This window comes from Athene cunicularia (genome assembly GCF_003259725.1).
Source record: "Athene cunicularia isolate RWA chromosome 6 unlocalized genomic scaffold, athCun1 chr6_part1, whole genome shotgun sequence".
NCBI lineage: Eukaryota > Metazoa > Chordata > Aves > Strigiformes > Strigidae > Athene > Athene cunicularia.
This window is the reverse complement of record NW_020799105.1, coordinates 18146862-18160612: the sequence shown is the minus strand read 5'-3', so window position 1 is coordinate 18160612 and position 13751 is coordinate 18146862. Positions and strand designations below refer to the sequence as shown.

Below are 13751 nucleotides of genomic sequence, written 5' to 3'. Positions count from 1 at the left end.
AGCTGCACATTTTAGGAATACATCACCTTAATAATGTTTGTCTTACAACGATGATATGGGCACCTTCCAATCTTAAAGGTGAAAGGAGCGTGTAATGCATTTACAGCTTAAATTGTTTCATGGGTTTGTTTAGGAAGGCTATTTGGCAACTGAAGTTCTTCTATCCTTAGAAAGTGGGACTGGTTAGTGTAAAAAATACCCTTAATATGAACACTAAAAGAAAGCAGTTAACCTTCAGGGTTTTTTTAATGTAAAACAGTACATGTATAAATGTTAATAAATTGGATAAATTCATCCTTCCACACTGCATAACACACATTTACTTCTTACATTCACGTATGATTAGGAGAAGTCTAATTTTACTTAACACAACACAGGAATAATATTTCTCTGTAAATTTACTTGGAAGATGACTGCTTTAATCCAGGAGGCTCCTCAGCGGATTACTTTATCTCATATACATACATATGTGAAACCAGCTCTGTATTTTATAAAAACAGTGGGTTTTCCACCAAAATGGAAACCTGTAGAATATTTGTAATTATGGTTAACTGGCAAGTATTTTGAGCTTGTTCCAGTTTCCTGAGCAAATCACTAGGAATTATGAAATTTTACTACCATTTTAACAATTTAATTTTTAATATTTAATTCCATAAGGGAGTTATAGCCAAAAGCTGGTCATCCATATAAAGAGCTTTGTGATTGGTGCAAGGGACACACGATCTACAAATGCAGCTATAGCAATGGTAACTATAAATACTGCTGAAACTTGGGGGGGGAACAACCAGCATTGCACTGAATTTTTTGTCTGCCACAGCACAGTATATCACTACTCCCAAATATTCTCAGTGAAATTGATTCTAATGAAGTCAAAGAAGAATATAAATCCTAACTAAATATATGTAATGTTAACTGAAGTTTGTAATATTGCAATATGATACAGACATTCAATGTTAAAGAAAATCAGAGGCTAAGAAAGCTAATGATTAACGAAAGATTACACAAATATCTAGGTACATACATCCATATTTGCATGACCTTTTCTTTGTATAAATCTAAATGCATAGATATATTACAAATAAACATTTATGTTCAACAATTTTAACTTCAGATTTTAAAATCAATGGTCTGAAGTCTGATTCACTATCAAAAGTGAAAGCATTATAATTCTTATACACAGAAAATAGAGCATACACTCACATTCTGTATGTGAAAACATGAAATTCAATGTAAAGCTACGATGTCAACATCTCTATAATCACAATAGAGCCATACTAACCTGTATTTTGATTGGCCAGGAGAAATTGCTGACATAGACATAGAAAGTGATGTTTGGGTTGCTCCGAAAGTTAAATTTTTCACAGGAAAAGCTATCTCTGTATTCCTTAATATTAGCCTTAGAAACAACAGGAATCTCTTCTCCAGATATTGTTCCAGCTAAAAAAACCCATATGTAGATATATATAATTATGATAAATATTAATCACAATTAAAGATGCCAATGTAAATTTGCACAAGAAACTTAAATTCTTGAATTACTTTTGGTATCTTCATTCTACAGCTATAATAAACCTTTATTAGAGTTTACACAGCACATTAGGTATATTTCATACACATAGAGAGAATTCACAGAAACTCTTACTCTTGTTTCAAAAGGTTATGATTGAATCATAAAATTGATAGAACTTATGGGAATTTTAGAAGAAAGTTGTTATGGTCAGCTAAAAAGATAATATGCTTTCCTCTCGCAATTTACATTCCATTTCATTTCAATAAAAACTCATAGGTTAATAAAGCTTTGTCTACATCATACATTGTTGCTGTCGAGTTTTAATTGTTCATGAAAGCTTTAATAACATTCCCACTAATAAACATGTATCATTTGTTGCAAATAAATGGATGGCTGTGGTAAGTAAAAATAAAGGCATTAATAATTAATAAAATTTGCTAACTATGGTATGTTAAAATACTTCAGAATTACATTGATGAAGAAATTAATGAGTTTATGTAAGACAAACTCTGAACCTTCCTTGAAAAGATTTTTTTTTTTTTTTAATTTTAGTATGATTTATTTTAAGCATCATGCTTCTCCTTGGATATGTTTTCAGAAAGTCAATAGAAGCAATTCAGAGAAACTGTTTAAATAAAGCTTTTATTCCTTCTTAAAACAAAGAAGAGTAATGGGGTTCAAAGTTGGAGGAAAAAAGATAAGCAGCTCCTTTTATCAGCATACAGAGAAGAACTTTATTGTTTCATATCAATGTTAAGGTTAATAATTAAATTTTTAGCTTGAACACTGAAACAAAGAAATAAAATCTCAGTCTCTGCAGTAGTTAAGGAAGCAATTTATCTTAATTAAAATCACAGCATTTCATAACACTGTCATTTTAAAAATTTAAATAGACTACAAGCTTTTTCTACCAAAGTAATTTTAATTGAATAGAAGAGAAAGTTAACATATTAATGAAGCTTTGTTCAGATTGCAAATTATCAACTGAGGTTTAAATAATATAATTAATAATGGCACAATGATAATGGCAAAAAGAACACATTTGGTAAAGTTTTATTATCAAAATTAGTAACAAAGAGACAATCAGGTTAAAGTAGCTTAAAGGATCACAGAATCATATACAAAAAAGTTATCATACCAAAATTCACCCTCACCTGTAGAGCCAATAGACCATGTAATATTGAGGTTGAAGTTGTTTGATGCATTAATCGATATATCCAAATTTTTATTTGACTAGATAAAAAAAAAGCACATATATTGAAGTTAACAAAATATTTCCAAATGTATTGTATATAACCATTGCACATAACTGCATATAGCCTTTTAATCATCTTCTGGTTTTCATTTTAAACATAAATAGAAATGGTAATGTCAGAGCCAAAGGCAATCCTCTCTTTTGCTTCAGTAAGAACGGGGTACAAGTAAGTATATAACTACATCAGTTATATTTTCAGATTGCGATAAAAATAATGAAATAAAGTTATCAGTAAAACTAAAGAAAAAAATACATAGCAGATGGCTACATTTTAATTACAGTCCAAAAATTACTTTTCTCCTCTGCTAATAAAAATTTCTTAACTGAAGAGTCTACACCTCTAATTCATCTCAGGAAGATACTAAAACTTGTTATTCATGGAAACAACAATAAAATAAATGAGCTGATAATTTTTTTGAGTATTAGTTGATCTGAAGTACATCTACCATTTAGGAAGTTTGTGCAATGAATGCACTGGAATAGTTTTCAGTCCTCAAAAAGATTTGAAATATCTCTAATACCTCATAGGCACGTGGGAAACCTTTAATTATGGTCATATACAATGGAAATTGTAATCATGACTCTCCAAAACGTGTCTAAAGTTAATACTTTCTTACCTGTTCTGGATTTGCTATAAAGTTTATGGCAGTGTGATGGCGATCATCCTCTTGTAATAAGCTGAAAGTAAACTGGTAATCAATCAAAAGGCTGTCTGTGGACAAAGCAGAAGTTAAAAATAATAAAATAGATTCAAGTGTATACATATTAATAATATGTTATACAAGCACATAAAAATTTACCGTTCATTTTTATTTTAAAAAGCACTGAGTAATCTACAAGTTAGAATTATACACATGCATTTCACTGCTTAAGTATTTGCACTATAATGACTTGAAGCAATTAAAAAAAAAAACAAACTTAAGTGAAGCAGTAACAAAAAAAATAAAAGAAAAATAACTAAGTTAAGAAACAGTCTACCACAAAGTCAGAGCAGCTATTACACATAACTTGAAACAGTCATTCTTTGGAAAGTAATGATTCCAAAACACAGTATCAAGGTGTTGTCAGTGTTATCAGTTCCCTAATTTTACTCTGAAATAATTATTCAAAAGTTCTGTTCTAAATGCATTTAATTATTTTAGTTTTACAGTCATACTGTAAAACACTTTTCTGTGTTATATAAGTGGTTTACATAGCCACATTACTAGAACACATTTTAGAATTACTAGGTGTACAAATTTTGGGAAAAAAAGTTGCATCTACAGTATGAAATGACACTATAGCAAATAAGACCATTAATAATAAAATGACACAGTGGAATTTTGAATAGAAATTACATGACCACCAAGCACACCCTTCCTAAATTGCCAAAATTCTAAGAGGTTTTGTGAGTAGCAAGTGATCCAGATTCTTCATACAAGAGAAACAAGTGGCAGCTTAGTGTTGCCTCAGAAAGATTATATTTAACTTCCAAATGGCATTTTTTCTACACATTTTTCTTTCAACCTACGAAAGAATGGAGTCTGCCAGACAGACATCCTATTGATGTCATTTCTGTCACTGCACGCCACCACCACAGCCCTGATAGCCAGCTACGGTTGGCATAGGTGCAGGAGGGAGAAAGGGCCACCCTCCACTGACCCCAACCATGCTTAACCCTTCCTGGAAGGAGCATACAGTGACTGGTACAAGTCAGAAGACATGAGTTTTGAGGTATCCCACTGTGCTCCTGAAGCTGAAGGAATGAGATTAACCCTTAGGTGGGTCACAGCATTAGGAATGACTGAAAGGGAATTTTTCTGCAGGGCAAGGAGGTGGAGGTGGATTTGTCAGGGTGAAGCAGGTTTCCAGCACCTCCACAATGTAAAAAAAAAAAAAAAACAAAACCACACCAAAAAGACACAGTCATGAGGGATGACTGCTGCTGTAACTCATAGAGAACCACATCGAATCCCAGCAGGCAATGTTCAGTGCAGTCAGATAGTCAAGAACCAGCAGAGCCCTCACAGATGTAGATTGTATTAACAGATTAATAATCCTGGTTCAACAGACATTTGTGAACCAGAGGTGGGTGCGGTGGATGGATCTTGAATGCTCTGTTACAGGAGCAGATATGTTCTGATCTAACAATAAATCTTCTAACTCTTTGACTATTATTGTTCTACAGAGATCAAAAGATTCTGTTTTATCCTCTGTCACAGGAAATAAGGAGGTGACCTGTAAGCGGACATGATTCAGTTTATTGTTTTGTTCGTGTTAAAACGCGGCTAGATGCAAGTCATCTCTGACGCTACATCCTAATGAATAATTTTGAAGCCATATTTTGATCTGTGTCTTGATGACATTTTACTAGTTACCAAGACCATACAACCAGTGTGTTACAAATAAAAAAAAAAAATGTGACCATAAAAACAAAATCAGTAAATACAAAGAGAGTAAAAGATTAAGTTGAAGCAGGAAAAAGCTGTGTCAGCCTTTTGTTGGATTCAATAGTTTGCTTACTGCTGACAATCACCTTTTCTGCAGCAACACATCATCTGAAAAAATACACTCTATTGTATCCCATGGGAAGCCTGACATAGAAGGAATAAAAAAAGCTTACTGGCCAATGAAGCATGAATACAGCCCCCTGTATTGTCTTGGGTTTGGGTTGTTTGAGGGTTGGGGGTGTGGGTGTGGGTGTGTGTGGGGGGGTGTGTGGGTGTGTGGGTGTGTGTATTTGCTTATTTTCAGTTTTTTTTTTTTTTCTCCTTACAGAGCATGGAAAGAAAATTAGAAAATAAAGGAGTTACATGAAAGGAATTACCATGACCTTCAAAGCTGAAAAGTCCACTTTCTCTACTATTAGCCACCACGGTTTCATTGTTCAAATAAGAATAAGTTGATCTAGATGTCATAGATAATGAGTTTTTTTCAGGTTTTTGCAAGCTTAGGAAGGCAAAAGGTGAATAAATATTAAGACCCTATTTATTAACTGATACTAATCTATACTTCTCTGACTATGCAAATCTAATTAATAAAGTGTCATTGACTCTATTAAGTAACAGTGTACCATATCCACATATTTAACAGTAAGATTATCATTGCAGCAGAACATATTTGAAGGTAGCAGAACAGCAAAAGATGGCAAGTAGAGATTGACCCCTATTAAAAGGATTAATAAAGCCTTTAATAATAATGAGTTACAAGGCCAAAAGGCTAGCAATAATGTATAGATATGCTAAATCTCTTGATCTGGTTAACTTGGCATCCCATGAAATACAAATGACTGCTCTAGCAAGAATCTTTACAAAGAGTTATTGTAAATGTACTGTGGACAAGGACCACAGCATGCACTCCTACGGAAATCCTGGCTACTGCAAAGGCTACAAGATGCAAGAAGCAGTGTAGACAGGCCTTCTGGACAAGATATTGTTGATGTGTTCCCAATATATGGAAAACGAACAGTTAAAAATACCATAGTCTTCTAAACTCAGGTTGTGCCCTCTCAGAGACGCAGAGTACCAGCCAAAGACCACCAGTTGCTCTACAGTTAAGATCTCATCATAAGGCAAAATTGGGAGTAGACATGGGACTCTTGTTCTCCCAGTCATATGAACAAACAGCTTTTCTACAAACAAGTTTAGAAGAAATTCAGTCATTTACTCTTGAAACAATATGACTACTTTTTTCCTGGTGTTTGTTGTTGCTGTTGTTTTGTTGTTCTTTTCTGTCCATTTATGTTTCACTTCCTAAAAGCCAAGAAAATAGGTACTTGTTTTTCAAAGAAAGCAGGAAAAGTCTCCTTATATTGACAAAAGATGTTAAACTGTACAGTTCCTCATAACTTTACCATCCTTAACAGATCAGAAAAATACTTTGATTTTTTTAACTGCATTTTTACCTACAATACAGTTGAAACAGTAAATCATGAAAAACAGTAGGTGTTGGTTATGTATAGTGCCTTTTATATACAAAATATCCCAAAGTATTTTATGGTGTTATTAATCAGCTATTAATTACTCCATTAATAAATGTTTAGTTAATAAGATACTCCATTAATAGTATTGAAAATAATTATATATCCCACACTGCAGCCATTATCTGCTCTGTAGTACTCGGAGAGCCTTGAACAACACAGCTTGTGTTACTGCAGAAGAGTTCTGAGAGCCAACACACAGAACTCGCCTTGGGTCTCTTCAAAGGTGCCAAAGGGCCTTTAACTCATGCCAAGCCAGCACTACAAAATGGGAAGAGAATATCTTCACTAAACTAGTTTAAAAGGAGCACATTTCTTAACACTAACAAATGCAAATTATGAAGTTTTTATTCCACAGAGACCTACAGTAGAGATGGACAAACCTTTAAAATCTCAATCTTGGCCTCAGAGTGAATGCTGCAAAGCAGAAATAAATCTCTTCACAGATGATTCTAATCCAGGGAAGATACCTAAACTGCATATGACTTGAATGGAGAGCACTGACTAACGCAGTTAATATGATTCAACAGTGAAAATTAAGTCAGGTGCAAATGAAACAGCTGACACTGAGCAAACATTCCTTTCCATCTTTCTGAGGACTGCAAAAATATGCTGAAGAAGTTTCACAGCTTGGAGGAAGGTTCATTTTCATACTCAGGATACTTTCTGGTTGCTCAAAACTTATACTCAGGATACTTTCTGGTTGCTCAAACTTTGAGAAAGATCTACCTGGACCTATTCTTAAGTTGCATATCTCAAATCTCTGGAAGGCTATGAAGCTAGATTTTATTAAATTGATTCTATTAATTTCCATTCTAAGAGGAAATTCAAAGTGAGAGTAGAAAATAAAAGGGTTTGTAAAGAAAACTCTCCTCTATCTGTTGGATCCTGCTGCTGTCTGTCTCACTCTCCTTCCTCCCTCTCTCCATCTGTTTCAGCCTATACCTTAGGAGACTCTTCTCCCACATGTATTCAGCAGCTTGCAGGGAAAATATCACCTCCCTCTGCTCCAGAAGGCTTCACCTTCTACAGGCAGCAGCAAGCAGAGCAGCTTTCCTCCCCACTGCCAAGCCCCATCCGGAACATAACCCTAAAACATAATTGATGCCAATAGATTGTAAACGCACATAAACAAACTAAGCAGTTACACAGCACATCACAACGTATTTCCCAATTTGTGGTGCCATTCAGCCTAGACAGCTCAGCCTCTAAAGAAATACAAATTTTAAAGTAAAATTTAGTTGTAAGAGTACAACCTGTTCTGAATAGTTAAATGTATAAATAGCTAAATGCACACTAGCCAAACATAGAAACAGTTATTTAAAGAACAATCAGTATATCCTGTTGATATATATTGTTGTGTCTATTCACAATCAGGAATTAAGAGAACTCTGAAATTTTACTCCGTGTATTTTGGTTTCTACTGTAAATCTTTAACAAGCCACCATAAGTATTTTTACCCTTTACATAAACACATAAAACTTTTCCTAAGTGGTTCTGTTTATAAAGAGAACAGATTGCTTCAATTAGGAAAGAAATTTGAATCGTATATAAACAGAAATTTAAAAAAAAATCTTACGGCATTTTTTGTAGCACAGGATGACAATGAAAACACAAAGATAAAAATATTAGACATAATCATCAAGCTGCCATATGAGCAACACCCGATAAAAGCAGTCATACTTTTCATCTGGCTGACCTATCTAAACAAGATTTCAAGACTATATTCAAAATCTGGTGAACTCTGAAAATAAACAGCTGAAGCAACAACACTTCCATAAGAGTTAGCGATAAAAATATTATCAATGCCCACTAATATCCAAAAATCAAATTCACAAACTTATAAAATTATTTCTTTGAATGACAGAACAAAATATTTGATTCTGTAGAAGTACCACTGATGTACTCTGTTACATTTTGGTGACTCCCCCATTTTTCTAAGAATTAAAAAATCTAGAAGATGAATCCCACTTTTTTTTCAAAACACATTTCCTCAATCTAAACTGAATTCTCAAGACATTTTAAATTCATAAAGTGTCAACTTGCTATAATGATTTCCCAAAAAGACTAGATAATTAACTATCTTGAGCACTGCATTGACTCTTAAACTATAGGAAAAATGTTAATGGCATTACAGAATGACTGTTGCATTCATTTATTTAAAAAAAAAAAAAAATAACTGAAAAGGAATGTAACTGAAACACGCCATTTTTTAACAATTATTTGCTCTTCTACATACCCCAAATCTTTTGCATATATTATGCAGACAACAATTTCATCTTAGTTTTACACTGTTTCAACAAAATCGTAATATTCAGCGTTTCATTATTTTTATGCCATCAATATCCTTCCTGTTTACATTTTCCCACTTAATATGTTTGAAACAAATATTTATTTTTTCTAAACTGACGTTCAGAGTTTCCCTACAGCAATGGGCAAGGAAAGAATTGAACCACCATCACATTACAACAGCAACAATCCCTTCCTATTTTGTGTTGGTGCAAATGACTAAAATGTCTCCTGTGTTGTTGGGCTCAGTTATGCAGCCTTAGACCTTCATTTCAAATCTAAGATACAGGTGAGTCAAGTGGCAGCCAGACAGAATTTAAACAGCCGCACACAAGAGTATAATCTCTCAACTCCCTGAACTTTTCTGTCTAGTTTCACGGGAAAAGTTCTCAAAGACACAGAAATCTCCTACACAGAGCCCACAGCTCTGATCTTAATCCCCCACCTCACACAGTGTTTGGAATCCACAAGCTGGGCATTTTTTGAGTCAAAGTTTCTCCAGCAGTCAGCCCAGTGCATCCTAAGCACTGCTACTACAGAGTTCAGCACACACACCAGCCGCCACATCACTGTGCTGTAGCCTCCTCTTCAGAGCTCTCACCAGGAAAACCCGTTGTAGGCTGCCGCCTTCTTGATAGTATTAAACCCAACTCCTACTTTTGCCTGTCAGAGTACGTGCCCCATCACCTTAGTGTAGGCAAGGGAGAAGCAGCAGAAGGATTTGCACTAATAGGGAAAAAAGATCTAATTTGCATAAAGAGAGAAGGAAACCAGCGGAAGTCAAATGACACAGGCACTCAGCAAGGAGAGGGGAGTCCTACAGTCTAATTTCAGTTTCTGGGCATGTTGCTACATTTCGTATTAAAAATCATTAAAAAACGTGGAAAAAGAATGTTGGGACATAAGACCACAATTCCATCCTGACATCATCAACAGTCAAATACAGGGAGGATTTACGGTTATTGAGTCTTTTCACATCTCTATTTTGATTTTTTTCAAAACCCTTGACTGCTTTCACAGTCAAAAGGAGTCATTAAAATCAATTCAAAATGTCAGTAATGAGTGCATGTGAGAACACAACAATAATTAGACAAAGAAAGCCATTTAATTAAATGAGGAAAATAAATTTGAAAGCAATCATTTAATCCTAGTATTGCTGTTAATTTTCAAGAAACTGTTCTATTTCTTTAATGAAGGCCCATGACTCTTAATGTTGTTAATATGGTTTAATATGGGAGTTTTATACTCATATCCAACAAGGAACAGGCCTATTCCCATACTCAAGCTTTTGTATTAAAAGAAAACTTTGTGTTGTCTAAAATGCCAGAATGTTCTCAAAAAACCAAAGGCCAGACAGAAGTGTTAATCTGAAATTCACTTCTGTATTTTTAAGTGCCACTACAACTCTAGGAATATGTAATTACACTGGCAATTATTTTTAAAAAATATTAAAAAAAAAAAAATTAGATATGTTGACTATAAATTAGTGATAACATTAAATACAAAAAGTTATGTTTAAAAGGAATATTAAGACTGTAAAATTAACCATGACAATCAAGGGTGCCTATGAATTATTTTTGGGTGAGTGCTCACTTAATGGGCAGCTATTCAACACTTTGTTCTACATTCAGTCCTCAGTGTTGGGCCCATGCCTCATTTACTACATACTACACAAACCCTTTTCTAAAGATGGAATTAATTTCTAATGCAGTTTCCTATAGTATTCATCACTATCATTTTCTAAGTTCTTCAGAAAAATTAATGAATTTGTTACAACATTACTGTGAGATGAGCAGGCATTACGAGTCTCATTTTATAGGACAGGAAATGAAACAAGGAGACCAAGGACAAAAACATCCATTAATCATGAGTAGCCAATCTGAAATACTTAGAGTTTGATTTTTTCATATTATTTTGAATTATATAACACTACATATGATCCTTCTTATTTTGCAGTTCCTTCCATCATTCATTGTAGTTCTTTCCACTTTTACAACAAAACAGAAAAGGAACATACATTCATCTTTCCATTACATTATCACTGATTCATCCCCTACAAATTCATTCAGTGCACTGTAGAGGGGAAGTTCCTTGGAATATAGCATGTAGCCATGTTATCAGAAGTTGTACAATGATACCCTCATAAAGATGCAAATCAAAAAATGATTGTGCCAGCAGCCTTAATTCTTCCACTTCCCTGGTACCCACTGCCTAAATAGCATATTTCATTAAAGGAGTTTTATTAAGTAAATTTAAGAATCAGGCTGAAGTAAATTCTAGAGAACCATTTCATTTTGAGCTGGCTTCTCCATTTTCACAAATCTTGCCAGTAGGGCATCCCAGTTCACTAAATCTCTCATCAGAGAGGGAAGAATGAACCTGAGTTCCCAGAAAGGAAGCAAGAATACACAGAACTAGACACAGTCATGGGTTTTCTAATGGCCACTGGTCATTCTCCCATGGCTCCTGTCACAGTTTCTTAATACACATTCATAAAATTGAAAAACACTCAAAATATTTTCATAATATACAGAATTTCTGAGAAATATGTCTAGCATCTTAACCTCAGAAGTTAAAGTTTAGCAAAAGTTCTAAGCCAAAAGTACTGCAATGTATGTCAGACAGCCACAGAATAGAGCACACAACCAGACCCGCTCACAACAATTTCATTGCCAGCTACAACCTAATTATCACATTTTAGAAACATTAGGTGAGGATCACATGATCTTTATCTCACCAATGACACTAAAGTGGTTTTGGTTTTGTTTTGGTTTATTTTTCCTGATAAACAATGATTAAATTATACTGAAAATTAGCGTAATGGACATCAAAAGATGTCAGCTTGTGCTTACGCAAAGGGAATCTTTATGGCCAACTTGAAATGATGATGGATCAATAGTCACTAAATCTGAAGGAAGAGACGGTACATTATTAAGAGTACTAGACATGAAACAGAAAGTTAAAATGTTTAATAGCAAAGGATAGGTAACAAAAAGTTGGAAAGTTCTTCATTCACTGGATAAATGGCTGGCTTTACGTACAATCATGTACATATTAATAAAAACTTTTAAAACTATGGTTAAGAAGTTACATTTCAATCATTCATTTCCACCAGTAACATTTTTTCAGTATCTCTATTACACTAAAAGCCAGTCAATTATGTGCCTGAGTTGGTATATTTTTATTATAATTCTGTATTAGTGAACTACAATAACCAATTTTGTGAATAGAAACCTCACAAAATAGTACTGTTCTATTTTTACTTCTTGAAATCACTTAAAGTTGTAAGAACCTCCCTCACGACTGCAAAATCAGACCCATCACAGTCAGTCTTCCTACAGTTTTCTATTTAGGGAACTCTCTATTCATGCTGGTTCTAAAATTCATACTCTCACCTCTTCATTGCACAGGCAGTTTGTCTCTCTCCTGCTCTTTCTAGCAATTGTTCTCTATTTCCAGTAAGAGTCTGTTGAGAACAGTCCTATTCATATTCCTCACTATCAGCAAAAATGTTGCTTTTGAAACCAAGTTCCATTATCAAATGCTATAAATCATATTCATTTGTGACCAAAATAAATTCTGCTTGTATTACATCAAAGTTAGGGGGTTACCACCAGACCTATTTTCAGTCAGGATAATTATTCTGAACTTTCAGAGCAGCTTCCTGATTCATTCCTCTGTCATCTGTATCTAGCAGTCACCCACTGCCTCATTTTCATTGTTATATTGAAATATGTTGGTGTCTGACATTACTTGTCCATTGTGACAAAACAAAAAGTCATTTACTGTGAAGTCTTTACTAAAAACTAGCAAAACTTGCATTTTTGCTAAATGTAATGAGAGCAGAATGAGCTTCAAAATACTCCAGCACTTACTATTTATATGCTTTTTTCCATGTAAAGCAAGACCACGTGAGAATGAATTTCACAAAAGTTCAATTTAAAAAAAAAAAACAAAAACCACACAATTATTTCATTTGTTTCAAATAACAAATGTTTCTTTTATTGTACTTAAAAAAATGTACTAGGCTAAAAAGCCCACAGAAAGACACAGGGATTAGTGTCATAATCAGCAAACTGGGTAACTAGATTTTATTTTAATGTCAATTTTGATCCTAAGGGAGAGCCAGATACAAAAAAAAAATGTGAAACAAGTTAAAATTTTATTCAGCTAAATGCTACTAGTCTATGCTTACTCTTTATTGACTAAAACTTTCTGAAGATGACTGATCTTTTTCTAAAACAGATATGCACAAAGGTCACATGAGTAACCCTTGATTTTCCTTACTGACTACAGAAAGACATCAAAGGTTCATTAAGGATGGAGACATAAGTTTAAAAAATAGGTGAGATGCATCTCACTGTAAATGTCATAGAAGTAAATCTGTAGGTATGTAAAAGTTAAGGCAAGCAAGGGAAGACTTGTTGAGATCTAAAAACTGAGGAACATATATAATTACCTGGGTTCTTTTAAGCATACAGTCTGACAATAATGTTCCTAAAGTTTTTAAACCATGGGCCACAGTCAGATCTCAATTTTTTCATAGATATTTAACTGAACATTTAACTGAAAATCCTTCAACAACTGATGGGGTTTCTGTGAACAGCTGCAGACTCTTTTCAAGTTCTGCCCAGGACCACGGTCTATAAACCAAGTTTGGTAATCAATGAACTAGAGAATTATGAACAAAGTATTAGTAAAAGAAGCAACAACAAAGAAAATTGAGAGCATCAATTGGC

General features: G+C 34.0%; 1 protein-coding gene across 8 annotated transcripts in view; it reads right to left on the bottom strand.

Annotated features, from left to right (window-relative positions):
• Window positions 1-13751, bottom strand: part of ATRNL1 (attractin like 1) — a 518966-nt gene that overhangs the window by 298382 nt on the left and 206833 nt on the right. For all 8 annotated transcript variants that reach the window (XM_026851052.1, XM_026851053.1, XM_026851055.1 and 5 more), the window contains exons 22-24: window positions 3383-3477; window positions 2665-2743; window positions 1280-1437 (exon numbers count right to left, since the gene is read on the bottom strand). In XM_026851052.1, the coding sequence (XP_026706853.1) occupies window positions 1280-1437; window positions 2665-2743; window positions 3383-3477 (332 nt within the window). The remainder of the gene's footprint in view (window positions 1-1279; window positions 1438-2664; window positions 2744-3382; window positions 3478-13751) is intronic.